Raw genomic sequence first — 19,021 nt, forward strand, 5'->3', positions numbered from 1 at the left:
ACTATATAATGATTTGGGAGAGCAGTTTGTCTTATATATGGTGAAAGTTAAGAGTTAAGCACACTGTGCACAGCTTACCCGTATCAGGTACCAGGTATCTGTGAACTAAGTGTGCTGTTGGATTCACTTTTAGTCTCCTGCTGTACAGCTTTTGATTTAGACAAAAATTTTGTGACATTTGTGAGTTAATTATTGGTAATCCAGCAAGAAAGTCTGAAAAGTTTGTTTGATTGTCAGGAAACCTGTAAGTAAAAGCCCTTTTAATTTTTGCCAAACAGATCACTTTTCTGACGTGGATTGTCATAATTACTCATTTGAACAGTTATGGGCAAGTGTTTTGGTTCTTTTAATGAAAATAATAAAAGGGTACAGCAACACTTTTTTTTAGAGCTCTGTAAGTACATGCAGCAGTTTCAATAAATTTAATGTGATGTTGCATTTTGTTCCTCATTGCAATGGAGAAGTTTTCTGAATTGGCTAATACTCTGGCTGGTGTCTGTCATAGCAACAGCCACTGAAGCTCTGGGGACCTTTGCAGTTGATTGGTTAGATCCTGTTGCCATTCAGTACATATAAAATAAATCCACAATAACAAAATATGTGCTAATAGCAAAAAGCTGAGCTAAAGAATTACTTTTTTTTTTTTTTAGTTTTTAATTCAAGTTAGTCAATTTAGTATACATACAGTACAGGGTACTGACATTTTCTTTCTTTTTTTGTTTTTGTTTTGGACAACACAATTCAAGAGAGATAAATTAGAGTACAAAAATATGAAGCCTATGTTGCAAAATCATTCATACAAGCGACCACAACAACAGTAGTAGTTGTTGAGAAGCAACCAAACAAAAGGAAAGAGGGGAAGAAAACAAAGAAACAACAAAAAACAAAACAACAAAAAAAAACTAAACAAAAAAACAACAACTAACTAATATAAAAAATCAAACAAATAACATCAACAAAAAAATAAACAAAATAAATAAATAAACGACAAAATAGAATGGGCGGGGCAAACAACTCTAAAAAGTAAATAAAAGTATATAAAAAAATATTTGATTATAACAATTTGAAAGGAGGAAAGGAGGCTGCATACATGTGTTCCTTAGGAAAGAAACAATAGGAATACAAATAAACTATGAACCATTAAAACTTAAGTAGCTCATAATGAACTTCCGAGAAATTATGTCATAAGTATATCTTCTTCGATCATGTGAAGTCCCATCTTAATGAGGATATATGTTCAGTCCAACATGCCCAACAGTTTTTAAACTTACCCTGTTCGAGTCTTAAAAAAATGTGAGTTTCTCCATCACATAAATATCATGATTAACGTTGATCTAGTCCTCGACCTCAGGTGTATCTGTTGTCAACCACTGCCTTCTTACTTACAATCAACATAATGTTAAACATATATTGATTTACAAATCCCTTAACAGTGTCTATGTACAATGTACAATGTCTCGAAACTGAACGGGATAGTCACCTAAAGTACCTTTTCCATTAAGTTTTTAATTTGTGTCCAGTAATTCAGAAGCAGTGGGCATTGCCAAAACACATGATAATTATTTGCCTTTCTCTCCCCACAGGACCTCCAACAAGAAATATTTTTATTTAAGAAGGGCTGTGTGCCATTGTTGTTTAATCATTTTTCCCATATTTTAGATACTCTAATTTTTATGATGTAACTCAATTTAAAAATTACCTAGATATTTTAAAGGACATGTTTATGTCCTTTAAAGGTAGTAGTTGTGTCTCTCCTTGTTTGCCCTCTTGGACATAATGACTGTAAAAGACTAATTAAATGGTTAGAACCTGAGGTTTCTCTTAGAAGGATTCATTAAACATCATTTTTGGGCAAGTTTGACAGCCCTGGTGATATGCAGGCCAGTTCCTTTGCACATGTGAAAGTAAAGAGAAATTAAAAAACACAATATTTGTAAGTACCTTTGTATTGGTGCTCCATGTGTAGCAACACAGAACTTTAACTCGTGACAAAATACCTAGAAGGAGATACATTGTGCAACCTCCAGTGATATGTTTTAAAATCTAATGACAAAGTAGTTTTTCAGGTTGAAGTCTGTCTGTATGACAGGAGCGTCACTTGCATAAAATGCAGTAAAGCAGCTAATAAGGGACAACTTTCACCAGTTTCTCTAAAGGAGACATTGCAGATACACAGTTTCTTTGGTGGCCAGTTGTAGTTAAGAAGTGGGGCAGGATGTTGGTGGGTTGTGTTTAGTTCACTTCACACTGCAAGACTTTGAAAGTCATCATGTCTCAGAACTTGTTACTGTTCACAGCTTGCTGTCTTGTAATCAGGAGTCTCAAAGTTGTTGTGGTTTTCACACAACATGACTGACCTGCCACAGGGGGTCTCACACTGCAGAATCTTACTTCAGAAGGAATCCCCAAAGAGTTTGTCATGTGATGTGTGTGTCAACCCACAACTGGGGGTCGGAGTATGCTTATCAGAAAATATCACAGTCGAAAAGAGGCAAAGCAGTGTTTGGAGTAAGTTATTAGACTAATAGCTTACAGCAAGTTTCTGTGCAACAGTCCACCTCCTCTTCCCCTGTCGTTCATGTCCTATCTCTGCCCCTCAAACAAATGCATGCATGCATGCATACTCACACACACACACACACACACACACACACACACACACACACACACACACACACACACGCACACACAATGAAAAGCATCTAGTTTCAGTCCCCAACCCATGTCTTGCGCTCTCATTGCCGTTAATTTGCTGACAAAGTTCTAGACAGTTTCAGATACTTAGCATGCTAGATGTGGGGAGCGTCTGCGATGCATCAGTGAGCCTCTTGGCTTGTGGCTAAAAGCTAATTATAGACAAGAGGTTGACCAATTTTTTTGGTTTGGCTGGTTATTATATTATTTTATTATTGGCAGATTAACTGACTATTCGCTTTATCCTCCTCCAAGCTATTGTTATTATATAGTCAGTGAACCTCTAATATAAACTGCACCAATTTCCACCAAAATAGTCTCATTTTCTCAACAAATAAAAACTCAGGGCATCAGAATAATTCGAAAGATGCTTTTGCAAATGTTTCTAATGGCAATTTTCACTAATAATAACCAAACATTCTCAGGGTACTATTTAAAATTTAAATACCATTAAATCTCCTTAATATGGTTGGGATATTTGTGCTGTGCATCTCTGTGAGCTGTTGAGCTGTTGAGATGTTGGTAAAATGCATGTGGTGTTTTATAGGATATAATTGGCATTTTGAAAGGTGTTGCATAAGTGGCTTGATGCAACAGAATAGAAAAACCTTTATTGTCATTGTACAAGTACAATGAAATCTGAAAGTGCCACTTCCAAAAGAGTGCAAGTATGAAACATATTATTGTATTAACAATGAATTAATTAAACAGGACCATATAACTATTTGCAAGACCCTTGAAGTAATTTATAGGGCAAGATGGAAATTTATATCATGCAACACAACCCCATAGAAATAGGATGTTATAAAGCACTAGTGGGAAAGGGTATAGTGTCTCAGAACAGCTGTCAAAGTAAAGAAATAGTCTGTGAAAACATGGGAAGTGATGTTTTCAGTTATGTCAGCTGTTTTTCTGGGGGATTACTATTCTGTTGTGAACACAAGAGTAAATTACGGATTTAGGTTTAAGAATTACATGTTATTCATTTTACCATTGAACTTAATTGTATTCCGTTTGTTAAGTTCTAGAGGACAGATAGACAGGGAAGCAAAAAGAGAGACATGACAACAGTGCCCTCCCTTGTTTATGTAGAGGCGGGTGGGAGGTGCTTGGGTTTTGTCTCACAATTAACAACAGTAGACCAGGGGGGAGGAGCAGTCATGCAGCAAACATGCCCCACTTGGACTGACATACAGTAATAACGTCTCTCACACGTAGACAGTCAGTGCACTCAGATACCTTGAGTCAGTAGGTCAGTGAGGCATGTAGGAGTTTTACAAAGTGCAAACTATTGTGGGGTAGTGGAGAGAAGACATTGACCTCTGAGGGTTTGACCTCACAGTCTTGGTTAAATATTGCGTCTTCTGTTGTTGGGACTCTTGCCAACTCATAACTTTGCCCAGTCTTGCTCTTTTTATGAATGTTTGTGTTTGTCACAGGTTACTTGGAAGTTGTAACTCACCTGGCATGTGTCAACAGGCAGAGTTTCTCTGAAAAAGTAGCTACAATATTGTTATAAGTAGCTACAATACATACCCCACTCTGTATAATGCCAAAATGAGCATCTGTGATAGATCAAAATTGGCTACCTCATTTTTGTTTGGGATGTTATGCTTTTTAGCCAAGGGCAAAATCAACTCTTAAAAGTGGGAGGCAATGTACTTTTTTTGCTTAAGAACCCAGTTCACTAGCTTTGTGTGTGTGTGCATTACGTCAGTCTCTTTGGTCATTTCCTGCTCAGGCTCTATTCATAGGAAACTTTTCTGCTGTTTCTGGGTGTGCCTGTCCCAAGAACTGCTTCCCCAGTGCGATATCATGAGTACACTCTGTATGTAGCCATGGCAACGTTGTAAGCAATACAATGACAAGCCCACTGCTCTGTGACTCCACAACTTTTAAGGTTCAGTGGTCAGAGGTTATATATAAGATCTAAATGTTGCACCCATCTTTCTTCAGAGCCTAAACAGTAATATATAATAATAATGACATACTTCTTTCACACTTCCATTACCTTTCATCTCTACCTTATTTTCCCCCCACTGCCACGCATCATACACTCAGCACCTCATCTGCCCCCTCTACACATTCATGATACCATCATACCGCCGTCTCTTACCTATACTCCCTTCTCCCACCTAACTCTGTCTCCCAGACCTATTCGCATTAATTTCCACAAATGTTACAAGAGAAGACAAACAGAAATGTGAGTGCAGTAACCCCACATCCATCTTAACAGACAGGTCATTTGTTTTCACTGTATTTCTATGAATACTCTGTGAAAGCATAAGACCAAAGTGATTTCAGTGGGATTATTTTGAGCTTCATACTTTTGATAGTCGGAGACAAAGGTTTAAAGTTTTGTTAGAGCCTATATATAAACTCTGTTAAGCATCCACCATTACTTTTTATTGTGATTCTTCATGTTTTTTCCCATATTCCAGTTCATCTTTTTTTTTTTTTTTTTAAACATAATGAAAATAACAGGCCTGCCCCTGGCTGCAACTTGACTTCTATTTTAGTATTGAATGGGTGTTTATGTGTGTGGAGCTACATAATAAGACCAGATGGTGATTGAGTGACACTGCAGGCAAGGCTGAGACAGAATCAAAGCCAATAAAATGTGTACACTAATGGGCACGGCTTTACACTAATTCTTGCTTGGAGATCACTGATAAGTGACTCATGCTGACAAACAAAAATATGTAAATCCACTTTAAGTTTGACTTTTAAGACCTTCTGTCCATTTATTTGAACACAGTTGATTGCTTAGGCCTTCCCCTTCTCTTGGGTTTTTTTTTTACTTCCAGGAAAGTGTAGCATACAATGGATACAGTGTTAGTTTGATGAAAAATGTATTCATTAAATATATATGTAAATGTACTTATGCCTAACAGACTAAATTAAAATTGAACAGTATTATACCAGATCTCTGACAGCAAAAAATGGCATGGGACTAGCATAAAGTGGGCATGTCTGTAAAGGGGATACTCATGGGTACCCACAGAACCCATTTTCATTCAGATATTTTAGGTCAGAGGTCAAGGGACCCCTGTGAAATGGCCATGCTGTTTTTCCATTGCCAAAATGTAGCCTAGCTTAGCCATGTTATTTAGCTTCCACCCCGAGACTCTAGCATAATATAGTTGGTACCACTGGATTCAGGTCTTCCAGTTTCATATGATATCCGTATTATCACTCTAGCTGGTGATTAACGTGATGAACAAAAAAAAAGTGTCATGTTCTGACCTTAATCGCATCGCAGTTAACATTGTGTTAATGTTGACGCTTACATCCTTAATCAAAAGCTTTCGCCTTCTGAATATATTCAAAACTATAACAAACTCGCCATTCACTATTATGTAACATGAAATGTTAATTTTTATTTTTTTTGCAATGTTGAATATTCAAATACATCTGTAGACACACTGGTATTGGTATTTCTCAGGAATGAAGGTAATGTAGGATATAAGATACAGGCTGTGATAATAACTGCATCCCGTGATGCTTCCACAGGGATGAGGTCATCACTGTCATCATCACTTTTGTTTTTTGGTGTGATTTTTAATAAATATAATAAATTAATGGAAATATGGGCTGCTTTGGCTCTGATGTAGCCCCTTTGTTTGCAGTCAGCACTATGTAGCCTCGCTCAGTGTCCCTCCCACAGCACTATCTGACTGGTTACACCTCACGAGTAACAGCCTGTCAGCACTGAAGGCTGCTGTTCCACTGATGGCAAAGACTAGAAACTCTCCAGAGAGTGAGCAGATTTGCAACTGTGTTTTGAACTTAAGACAACGGATACTACTGAAGTTGTAATAAACATCACAATCATACTGTAACCCAAACCATGTTGATGTGTTACTTTTTCACCCTGGTGAGAGAAGTATCCATACATTCACAGCCCTATATAAGATTGACACAATACACTAATAATGGAATGTTATTCAATTAATTTGTAAATCTAGCCCTAAGACACATACAGAATATGTCCAAATCCTCATAAAATTTGCAGTATCTGTCAGAAAAAAATCATATTTTTCCCCTATGGTGCGGCCCAATCATTGACTTAGTGTGCATCAATCAAATCATCATCTGACAGAACTGTCAGTGCTTCACTCATTTGCCTGTAAAAGTGGCCACTCTGCTCTCTGCCAGTCTGCATTTACTTGGTTTTCTTGCTTTCTTTCTTGCTCTGATTTACATAATCTTCCTCACCACTCTCAGGACCTGCTACTTAAATATGTATGCACAGACAGGTGCAGGGACTCACACACAGAGAAACATCAGCAGCACTGTGGCTGTCTCATTATTTCGCTGTCACAAGCCAAATGCATCTGCTGATTTTGCATCCTCTTTAGCTGTCTAGTTGAACAGACAGACAGACAGACAGAGCCCAGTCCCTGTCCTCCTTATTTTGGTGCCACCTCCGAGGCTGTGTAATAAGGCTCCCTTTGGAATGTTTATATGTACTGCATGTACCGTGCGTGTGTGTTTTGTAAAGCATTGGGGGACTGAACGCCGTTTGTCCTCACTTATGGAAATTATAGCCTTTATTGAAACAGTCATACATATCACAACTTTACCCACTACATTTTGGCAAACTTTTCTGCAGCTTTTTGTTAGGATTTAGACCTCCAATTACCAATTTTCTGGGGGTTACCCTAATATTATTAGGCAGGTCTATAGATAATATAGTGCAGTTTAACTTCCCTTTTGTAAAATGTATAATAACTTAGCATTATAAGAAAAACAAAACACTAATGTTCCTAGCCCCCAGTGGTGGTGAATCAAACTCCTTCTATGTTAGAAACTCCAGACACTGCACCACGTTTATCTGGCTGAACCTGCTACTGTTACTTACAAGCCTGTTCCTGTCTCGACCCACCTATGGGCATGATGTAAAAGTCGCTTACTCTGGTAAAGTGTTGTTGGCTTGATGTTCACCCAAACTGTCATATGAGAAAGCCTGCCACATGCACCACTTCATCTAATCAGCTCATTGTGGCTGATTAAATGAATCGGCTCGCTCATCTCACAGCTGCTTATCGAGCCCGCTGCGTTATAATTGAGAATTTTTTGAGTTTGGTATTTGGTCAAAGTCTACAAAACCTCTCTGAGCCCCAGTTGGGGGAGCTTTCATTTTTTAGTGATGCCATTTCCTTTACGTAATAATTTTCTAATAATTTGCTCCATAAGATGTTATAAAATTGTGGAAAATGCCCATCACAAAATCACCAAACTCAAAGAGATGTCTTTGAGAAGCTGGCCCATGGTGGGCAGTTATGCTTGATAAATGTAGATCTGTACCAGACTCAGAATTATGCCAGTCGAATTGGATTTGGCTGTTCAATAGGAATAGTCAACGATTCTTTTTGTTTTCCATGTAAAGTTAATAAGTCCAAACAGGCTCTGCGGGATGTTCAGTGTGACTGTGGCATTCATGTCATATAGTAAACAAGCTAAAAGCGCTAACAACGAATCGCACATGTGCAACAACTTTTTTTGCTGATACTAGATATCAACAAAACCTAGAGACTGTCTCCTATTAACTAGCAGTTAGCTGTAACTAAATTACTTCTTCACCTTACGGTCTGATCTCTCTCTCCCTCTGTGCCAATGCCTGCATGTCCGCAACTGCGGAAAGTAGCGTGAAAGACAAAAGCACTCATTCTACAGCAAAATCTGGGGACCAAAAGGTCCCCAGAAGTACACTGCAAAGAAAACACGACAGCTAAACTTGATGTAATCTCAGTTGACTGAAGGTCTCCTACTAATCATTCAATCTCCACCTTTCAAGGGACAGCCTTAGATAAATGATTTATTCTACTGTCAAAGTTCTGATTGTATTTCTTTTTAGATCGCTGGTCACTATTTGATTAATAGATAGGGCCCTGACACAAAAGCCATCCGATGGCTGTTGGTCAACGCTGGACATTTGTGACAGTCTGTTACCCTGTTTCTGAGTGTTATTTTGTAGGCAGCTTGACTTGCTTGGGTTTCTTAAGGACGTTTCACCTCTTAATCGAGCAGCTTCTTTAGTCCTGCTTCAAGCAACTCAAGCAAGCACCTAAAATTACCGTGACCTGGATGACTAAGAATCTTCACCTACGTCTGTTATCCTAGTTTTATGTGGTGTGTCCCACATTGTCGGCCCTTGTCAGCACTTGTAGGCCCTTGTAGACTGCCTGAGATCGATTCGGCATGTTGAATTGGTGGCGTGGCCAGCAGAGCCCATCGATGAATAAAATCAGTCTTATTGGCTGTTCAGCTCAGCGGGGGAGAAGAGAAACAGAATTGAGGAAAGCAAATTAGATTGAAACAGACTTAATATATAAGATAATTATTTTTTAAGGCATTGAGCTCGTATGCTTTGTTCTTTCAACATTAGACTGTGTTGTTTATGAGCTAACTGACTATCGTCTTGAAACCGTTCAGTCGGTCCTCTGGTGTCCCTTGTAGAATGGCGAATTCAGACTATCCCCTGCTGCTATGGAGAGTTATCTCGTCCTATGCAGGCGCAGAACGTACATGCTAGTTGGCCGTGTGCTGCAGTATTGGCGGTGCATTCGCATGCATCTTTTTGGCTGAGACACAGGAGATGTGAGGCAACACAGAAGATAGCCTTTGTTGCCACTAGTTCTTTGATGTCTGTTTGGTGTGTCTGGAACTTAAGGGGTAGGACAAAATTGAGAAAAACGCATACCACTTCCACTTCGACAGAAGTGGTGGTGTGTAGATTCCATGCCAAGTACTTGGACTGTGTTATTTCTTTATCTAAGTTAGATTACGTACTTTTGTTCTACTTGCAGTACCAGTTTTCCCCTTATCATTCAAAAGTATGCTGGAATGCTGCCCCAAATATTTTTCGTTCTTTTGTCAATTTTAATGGCGTCAGTTTGTTGGGGCATAGCCTTTCGCACCACAGGCTGAGTAGATTATTTTTCAGTATAATTTTAAGGATCAGTTTAGCAAACATACATATTCAAGCAGAATTTTACTTTGGCATTATACTTTTAGGAGTAGCATAAAATGCTTGGACTAGGGAACAGTTCAGTATTATTGTATATGGACTGTCAGTGGATTTTACGATCATATCATGTAATCACTCTAAAAAAAAAAACGATCAGTGCAATAATTCCAAGCTGATTGTAATTAAAAGATAACAATTTAATTTAAGAGTTTAAAAGAGTTTTTTGTCATACAGTGCTTAACTGTGAAAACAGTTCATTGCACTGAATAACAAGTAGATTATTCGATACATAATTTTGCATTCATTGCCATATTGTGATATGTTGAGCATCTAAAAAATATTCTCATTAATATTGGGGTATTAAATTCAGCTCTATTGCCTAGTAGTATGAATAACTAAGCTGTACTTGGATCATGGCCGGTATTGTCTCGCTCATTTAACAGAGGGTTTGATGGCACTCACAGCAGAAAGTGGTTGTGAAGGTGTTCATCGTTGCCTTTATGGTTCCCCTCAGACAGTGAGACAGTACTTATAGGCCCATTTGACCCCCTTAAAGACAATCCTTGCTCAGACACTGTTGTTAATTTAAAATATGAGTGCATATAACTGTACTTGTGGGTTGAAAAGCGGAACTTTACCAATTCAGAAATGGTTTCTGTCTCTTCCTCCACCCTCTATCTCTATCACAGTCTTCCTGACGCACTCGTTTTCAGTTTCCCGTGTGATTACCCAGAATCCACTGTGCCTACTGTCAGCTGTGCATTTCCGTTCTGTGGGCTGCACCACAGCATTTGTGTGTGTTTTTCTGCTCGTGTCTGATCCAGTGTGCATGGGTTGAGGGTCTGTTATTTAATGGCAGCTGTGTAAGCGGAAACATCCTTCTCTTGACTGCTCTTCTCATAATCAGACTGCCTTCTTTCTCTTTCTTTCGTCCTCCTTCCTCCTTTACCTAGTCCCCTGCTGCAGAAAAATGTCCATCTTATTGTAGGTATAGTGTATGTCCTTCCACAAGGGCACAGGACGTTTTAATAAAATCTGTACAATAAGTGTTTAAAAAAATACTCCGTTCTCTTTTCAGCTGGTGTTTGTTGAGTGAGGCTATAGTTTTGCAAGGCCATTTTTTACATTGTAGAGCTGGAGACAGCTGTAGAACAACCACATTTGCTACCTGTGCCCCTAATTGAATGCATTGTAAAAACCACAGGTGATTAAAAGATGAAACGAAATGCAACACAATTGGAACAAAAACTTGCAAGCAGCGCATCTCACTGCAGCCTCAAATCATTTCATTCCTCAACTTCATTCATTTGATCTGATTTATTTGGATGTGAAGGCTGTCAGCAGGCACACACACACACACACACACACACACACACACACACACACACACACACACACACACACACACACTCACACTCACACTCACACACATACACATATGTATGTGGATCCAAGGAGGATTACTAAAGGGATAGTTCACTGGCAGACATTTCTTTAATACTGATGTAAATGCAAGCCACAGTTGTAATGCAAATATTAGAGAAAGCTTAATAACCATTACAGTAAATGTATGCAGATGGGCATCTGACACTAGTTTGTCCCCTTTGCAATATGTTTTAATCAAAGGTATTGTGAAGATGAAGTTGTGTTTGTGTATTGTGCATTTACCTTTTGATTACTGCCACAAAGCTGTTAAGTGTTAGGCGAGACATTCTTTAGAGCAAAACCTGATCCTTTGCCTTGTCCTGTCAGATTAATTAATGACATGGGAAAGATGTCCTTGCCACTAGATGTGGTCCTTTATTACTCCAGTGTGAGTTCTTATTAAACAAATCAAAGACTTTTTGATGTTGCAGTGTGTGCTCCCTTTAGGACTTTATAAGCCATGTGTGAAGGTTTTTTATGACTGTTTTAAGTGTCTCCTTTAAGGGTTTCCTAGGGAGGCGTTATCAGGCGAGCCTGACATCTAGTAGGCAAGACATGTACATTCACACCAGTGTATTTGACAACAGACAAAGCAAACTTATCACAATGTATTACACTACAGTTCTTTTTTCCTGCATTGTATTTTGTTCTTTAGTATTTATCATGAATGGTAAATCACTCAAGACATATCTTGATTTAGAGTTTAGAGGAGATGAGCAACATCCGGAGTTCAAAGAGAGAATAGAGAATAGAAAAAAAAGACAGGTTCTCTCTCAAAGCTGAAAATAAGTGGAACTTCACTAATTAAAAAATAACAGAATGGTAAATCTGAGATACAAAGGATGTAAGATGGTCATCACCAGATATATTGCTGAGTAAATGGTGTCACTTTATGCTGTTGAGAAGCGGTTTTTCACATTCTTGGTCCATACATTTAATCAGTAAGTTGGACCTTAAGGAAGAGCACAATTTTTCAGAGAATTTCTCCTGGTACGTGTCATTGTGTCTATACCGGCCTCCAAAACACGCATACTTGTCCTTGGAAACACCAGGCTTATTGAAGTCTGTTGTATTACATGTACAACATGATACTGACAGCCTCCATATCCTGCCTTTAGTTGTTTTTTCAATTTTTTAGAGATGACTTACAATTTTGGCAAATCCTTAAGAAACCCTGCCTTGACAATACAGCAATATTCTTTTATTAGTGGAGGTATTTGGTGCAATGTTTTTAATCTGGGATCGTAAAAGTGTTATTAAAATTGCAGATATGCTGTTTGTTGTTTCCACTTAGGATATTGTACTTCCTTAGAGACAAAATTGACTGTGTCCTCTTCTGCATTTTATTCAAAATACAGTGGTTTAATCTAAGTAATATGGCTGACCATATTAATTTTTGAAGCAATGTTCACAACAGACAGCTGATGTATTAGATGAAGAAGCACCAATTCAAGGATCTGTTTTTATGCTTTTATGCTTTCAATTTTTTTTTACTTCAACTGCGAAAAAACGTCTCCTACATTAACCTCATGCCCGGTAACTAAAATTGTTGAGCGTGGATTTTGTCAAAAAGCATAAAGACCAGCATAAAGAGGCTAGTGCAGCACAGGAGAGGGGAAACAGCCATCTATATCAGTGAATTTAGTCTTAGTTTGTGTGTGGTCCTTAAATTAGAGGACTTAAAGAACAGCCCTCCTGTGTTTGATCTTGTGACCCTTTGACTCTCAGACTCCTGCAGCCGAGACTAACTCTTAAGATCACACGCCATTTAATGTTTTGTAGGTTGTTGTGACTTTTGCTGTCTCCTGTCACAATAAATGGAAAACAGTATGCCTCTATTTTACAAGGCAAATTTTTTTGAAAACATTATTTTCAATATCATTTATCTCCATCCCCTTTTGTGATAATAACAAGAGTTCTGATTATTCTAATTGGAGACATTTTGATGTTGTCTGTTCTGCATGGACCTTGTCATGACATGTTTTTCTCCAGTTTGAAAGTTACAGCTAATAATGTCATATGGGGACATTATTGGAAGTAGCCTGACATCTAGTGGCTAAAACATACAAGTGTTTTTCACATGTGTCTGAGTCATTTTCCCCTTTTAAAAATGAATAATGCCTCTCTGCCTTCGAATGTTGACTGCTGATCTGCTTCTAATAGGTCACCATTGTATTTACTTTCTTACAGATTCTTGATTACCTCAACTATGACTATGACTCTCTAATTAAATTGTAGTTCTCTATAGATGTTTTAATGAACTCATTGAGTTTTACCTGTGATTTATTTACAGTGCATCCCCTTTTCCTTCTGTGAATCACTTATGAACTCTCTAGACAGTTTCACTGGATCCATTTCCTGTCATAAATGATTTCTGTCTAATTATTATTATTTCTCTTTCTCTCCCTCCATCCGCTTCCCCTCTTGTCACCGTTGTTCCCTGCCGTCTGTTTGATTTTTCCTACCCCTCTGTTCCCTTTCATCCATTCATCCTTTACAGAAACTCAAACGCCTGATTCCTGATGAGGTAGGTTCGGTACTGCTTTCAACCGTCACCTGTGTGCTTGACTTTCTGTCATAATTATCTTCCATGAACAACTCACTATTATCTATTTAATGTCACGTCACCGTCTGTCACACAAACCTAATCCACCATAACAAGTATCTGTGTTTTGTCCTGTGCTGTACTCATGTTGTATGTGCATTCTTTTGAAGATGCACACTAATGGCATGAATAGCTTGGCACATAGACTGGTGATGCCCTTATGTGTCTTCCACATGAGATGTCAGAATCATACACATTGACTGATTAGTATTAATGAATCGATATCTAGGATCACTATGTCAAAATGTGCCAAGACTGCATGTATCCAAAAGTCGTTGTTCTTTTTCATTTGGCAAGAAACGATATAAACACAAGTTTTGGCTATTTTCCACACGGAGTCATTAAAACCAGAGGGAAAGAAATCCCCTATTGTTTGTTAAAATTCAGTCTTATGTTGTGCGCCTGCCAGTGTTGACTGCATGTTGACTTTGTGTGGCAATGTGTTGGCAAAAACCTCAGACTTCTCTAATCCCTAATCATCATCTCACATTGTTGACAGGCTTCCACTGTTGTAGAAAATACAATATCCCAAAACTACTGGAAAAATAGCCCTTTTGATTTTTGTTACTGTCCAATAATCTATTGGTATTGAGAAAGTAGGCCAGTCTTCAAACTGTGAGTTGATTAGGGATTGTTTCCTTGTCTTGTGGCATTACAGCAATGGTTACACTTTTCAGTTTTTCTGCCTGACCTCTTTCCTCTGACCCATGTCATGTTGTCTGCTGATTCAGTTGGAGCGTTTCACCAGCATGCGGATGAAAAAGGACAAGGAAAAGCCCGGACATGCGCCGGGTCAGCGACACTCTTCAGCTGCCAGCTATGAGATCAACGCTCAGAGTGCTATGCTGCATGATCATACTGATGAATACGTCCTGGAACTCTTCGAACAGATGCTGGTGAGAAAGACAAAGCGTTTTTGAATCACATTAAACATGGAAACTTGTACGTTGTATTTTCCTCTCTAAGGCTGCAACTTACGTTTTTTTTTAAATTGTTGATTAATCTTTTGATTATTTTCTTGATTAATCGATTAGTTTGTTATCTGTAAAACGTCAGAAGATAGTGGACAACGTTGGTCAGTGTTTCTCTTTCCCAAAGTGAAGGACGACATCCTCAAATGTTTTGTTTTGTCCACAACTCAAAGATATTCATTTTGTCACAGAGAAGTAAAGAAACCAGGAAATATTCACATTTAAGAAGCTGTAATGTGACCTTTTATTTATAATATTTATCTATAAAAATTACTCAAACTGATTGATTGTCAAATTAGTTGGTGAAAAATTTAATAGCTGACAATTGATAAATTGTTGCAGCTTCATTGCACTGGCATACTTAATCGCTCCCTGATTGATTACCCTTCATTTAGAAATACCAATGCCTTTAAAAAAACAGCTAAAATTTATTTTATTCTTTCTCTGTGTTTGCTCAAAATAGGTGTGCTTTGAAAAAATGTGAGTCCTATAACAGCACAGAGCTCTTGAAAGTGCAGTGTTTGACATTCTAAATTGAACGTTTTTCTAAGTAATATCGTATTATCATCTAATAATTCTGCTCAGTATCTTGGCACATTAAAACCACTCCAGCTCACACTTAAACCAAGCATCTGTCAGCATCTCACTGGGGGCTTTATATTCCTTGCCTCCAGTTTAGAAGAGACTAGTTGAAATACCCTTAGGTAATTCTTCTAAGCTATAAATACAGTTTGATTTCCATTTATTAAGTGCTTGAGTCTACAGATTTTTCATCAGGCTATCTCCTGGTGTTAAAATACTTGGTTTACCCCTCTAATCCTACTTTTATTCCTTTCCTTTTTTTGTTCTGTCTCTCTCCAGGTGGATATGAACCTGAATGAGGAGAAGCAGCAGCCTCTAAGGGAAAAAGACATTATAATCAAACGCGAGATGGTCTCCCAGTACCTCCACACATCTAAAGCTGTCAGTACCAAAATAAATGTTGCTAATACAGTGTGCTGCAGGGAATTAGCAGCTTCGTGCAAGTCCTTTTTTTCTTCACTGGCTAAATCAGCACAAGCTACAAAATGTTTGGTCCTTTACATGCCATAATGTCCTACGCAAAACACATAGTGATACAGTATATATGGGTTTTGTCAAATTTACTTTTAAAACATATCGAATGAAGCTAGACTGAAGTGTTATAAGGCCCAAAAAAGGGGGATCAGATCATAAGGTGAAACTGTAATCTTAGACTGATTGGTCAGACATGCAGACAAGGCCGTTCCTTTATGCCCGTGTTCAGGATTTATCTTTGCTTATGCAGTTGTAGTGTGTCCTTGCTCAAGTGAAGACTGGATTGTTAAAGACATTTTACAAATGTATACACTGATAAAATGTAGTCAGTGAAATTTTACAACCACGATTGGGAGGACCAGCTACTCTTCTAGTAGCTGGGTGAATAAAAGCAGCAGGTGTAATATAATCAAATATATAAAAGCGAGTAGCTCAAAGGACCTACATAACCAAGCACAGATGGTTCATAGCACAGTTCATTTAACTGTGAAACAAGCTTATTAAGAGAAAATCCTACACACAGTAGCCTTTAATTCTGTAAATCCAAATTTTAAATTAAGCTTGACTGTCTCCCTCGGTGCCCTGTTGTCGTGCTTTCTTGTGGAAATAACACCAATTACAGCATGTCATAAGACAAATATAAATGCAGAATAAAAAGTGATTTTGTGTTTGTATACTCACTTTGTCTGTTTGGGTTTGTCAACTAGGGTCAAAACCAGAAGGAGAGCTCCAAATCAGCTATGATGTACATCCAGGAGTTAAAGTCAGACTATCGAGACACACAGCTGCTGAGCTGTCTGGAATCTCTGCGAGTCTCACTCAATAACAACCCTGTCAGGTAACGCACACATGTAGTTACTTATAGATTAGGGATATATAGGCTACAAAGAGGTCATAGCTCGGTATGAGTTTGGCACAGCAGGAAAAAATAACAAAAAACAAATGCATTTGTTTTTTTGTTTTGAACAGATAGTAGTGCAAGTCTTTAAGATAGAAAATATCCTCTTGCTGGGTAATGAGGTAAAATTTTGCCCACTGGCAATTTTGGTTAACGATTTTGATTGCAAGAGTAAGCAACATTTCGAAGACTTCTGTATTACACTGTGAGCAAATGCATTCCCAAAAGGCAACAGGTCACAACAGGGTATAAAACTATAAAACATAATATGAAATTTATAATACAAAATAAAAAGGATGAAAAAAGATAAAACGTTCACATTAGGAGGAGTGTTCGAATAAGTTCCACCTGGGGTATATGCCAGTGTAAATGCCAATTGCTTCAGTAATTGTATTATCCCAGAGTTGGGTTCCGCTTGTGAACTTTGGTTCAGTATTACGTGAATCAGTCTATATATTGCGTATTCTGTGTGCAGCTGTGTGCAACGAACTGTGACCCCTGTACCATGACATTTCGGCACAAATCCACAAACTGTTACAGCTCTATTACAGTGCCTATGAAAATAAAACACTGAACCAGAAAAATGCAGGTATTGCTTCCACTAAACTGTGTCAATATCTAGGTGTGGAGTCCAGACCTTAGTCCATATGATGCCACTTTGCAGCAAAGCTTTTAAAGCCAAGTTCAGAGCAAAGATTTGCGATGGAACAAAGTCTTTTACAACGTTGCAGGGTTGCAGCGGTGGGAAGTTTCCAATCTCAGCTCGACTTAAACTGGCTGATGCTGTTGCCTGTGACCCAGCTGTCAAGTCACCACAGGCTGGTTTTAGAGCATAACACATGTCAGCCAGTCAGCTTGTAGCAAAGTCCACTGGCCCTCTGGCATTCTCTGACAACAGCCCTCTGTACCAGCCAAGCCTGAGTCCATTTCAAACATCTCCACAGCTGTTGCTATGTATGTTGGTCGCCGTCCTAGCTGTGTGCTGGTATCATACGGGGGGTAGCTGCTGCTGCTGGCTGTATGTGGACATTTCACATACATAATAAAAGAACTAAGTATTTACAGTTACTTGTACCTGAAAAGCCAGAAATTGAAAAGGAAGTTCAGAGTTGTTGCTATGGAGATGACGCACCGTATCATCTAGTCGCATTGGTGTTAGTTCCAAGTTTCAACTTGTGTCATTGCGAATCTTTGGTGTGGACTAGACTCAAAAAACTGATCTATCATGTTCACCGCATAACTCTGCAAAGCTTTAGCCGTTTTGCCAAGAGTTAATCTCACTGATTGTGGTGCCCTGATGTGCTGAGGTGACCTTTTTACAAATGATTCAGTTCTCCTAAAGAAGCTTCTGATAAAAACTGGCTTAAAGGAAGCAGATTCTGATGCAGCCCCTCAAACTGGTGATCTCTAAAAACAGTACATACTAGAATGCTGATTGTATTTGGTGACTGTGCCATTTAAAAGTCCAATCAGTATATTTTTTACTATATACATTACAGGTTTGACCTACAGATAAATCAGGTGTTTCTTGGCTATTATAATTGTAAACACTGGGCCATTTGTGCTTTATTTCAAACATTACAGCCCCAGAAAACATCAATAACATAGGTTAAGTCATGCGGTGATGGTCTGTTTTTCAAAATAGCTCTAATGATCTGAAGTTTTGGACACTGGATCATTGGATTGTTCCTGTATAAGAAGGTGAAGAGACTATAGGCTGCAGCAATACCTACAAACACAAACTAATAAGTGACTATTGTGCCATTATAAAATCATTAGAGTCAGTGACATCTACAGGAGTGAAGTTTGATTCAAGGCAAAAAAGACAAAACAGCTAAGTGTCATTAGAAAACAACAACAGATTTTTATAATATTATGAGATTTACTTTAGTAGGTCATGATAGTCCTTAAAGTTTGGCTGTATGCAGTATGTTGCTGAATCATGTCAACATGGCTTGTCAACAATTAAGTGCAAATTTCTTATTCAGTAAGTTAAAAGGCATACCAAAAAGACAAAAGAAAATGTTCAAACTAAAATGGGATATTGACATTGTGATGGCAGTGAGGAAAAGGGTACAGTTAAACATGAAAATGTCAAAAGCACAGAGCACTAATCAGGTGGTGTCACTTACAGCTGGGTGCAGAACTTTGGAGGTGAGGGACTGGCCCTGCTGCTGAATCTGCTTCGAAGACTACAGGAGGACAAAGACGAGTACCCGTAAGACTTGTAAACAACAGAATAGCAATTGTACTCTTTAACAATGAGTTTTTAATGTCTTTCTGTATCTGTCTTCCCCTCTCATTCCCCATTTAGAATAGTGGGAGTGAAATGTCAACACGAGATTATTCGGTGTCTCAAAGCCTTTATGAACAACAAGGTAAGAAAATTAACTTTTTTA

At 38.3% G+C, this 19,021-nt stretch overlaps 1 protein-coding gene across 2 annotated transcripts in view; it reads left to right on the top strand.

The window, feature by feature from the left end:
- diaph1 (diaphanous related formin 1) overlaps nucleotides 1-19,021 on the top strand; it is a 52,423-nt gene that overhangs the window by 16,200 nt on the left and 17,202 nt on the right. The window contains exons 2-7 of one of the 2 annotated variants that reach the window (XM_042493120.2): nucleotides 13,593-13,619; nucleotides 14,429-14,593; nucleotides 15,530-15,631; nucleotides 16,432-16,562; nucleotides 18,757-18,840; nucleotides 18,937-19,000. In XM_042493120.2, coding sequence (XP_042349054.2) covers nucleotides 13,593-13,619; nucleotides 14,429-14,593; nucleotides 15,530-15,631; nucleotides 16,432-16,562; nucleotides 18,757-18,840; nucleotides 18,937-19,000 — 573 coding nt within the window. The remainder of the gene's footprint in view (nucleotides 1-13,592; nucleotides 13,620-14,428; nucleotides 14,594-15,529; nucleotides 15,632-16,431; nucleotides 16,563-18,756; nucleotides 18,841-18,936; nucleotides 19,001-19,021) is intronic. The other variant, XM_088081076.1, reaches the window with a different exon arrangement.

The sequence above is a fragment of the Plectropomus leopardus genome, chromosome 8, assembly GCF_026936395.1.
Source record: "Plectropomus leopardus strain MGB_pleo_1.0 chromosome 8, ASM2693639v1, whole genome shotgun sequence".
Taxonomy (NCBI): Eukaryota; Metazoa; Chordata; class Actinopteri; order Perciformes; family Serranidae; genus Plectropomus; species Plectropomus leopardus.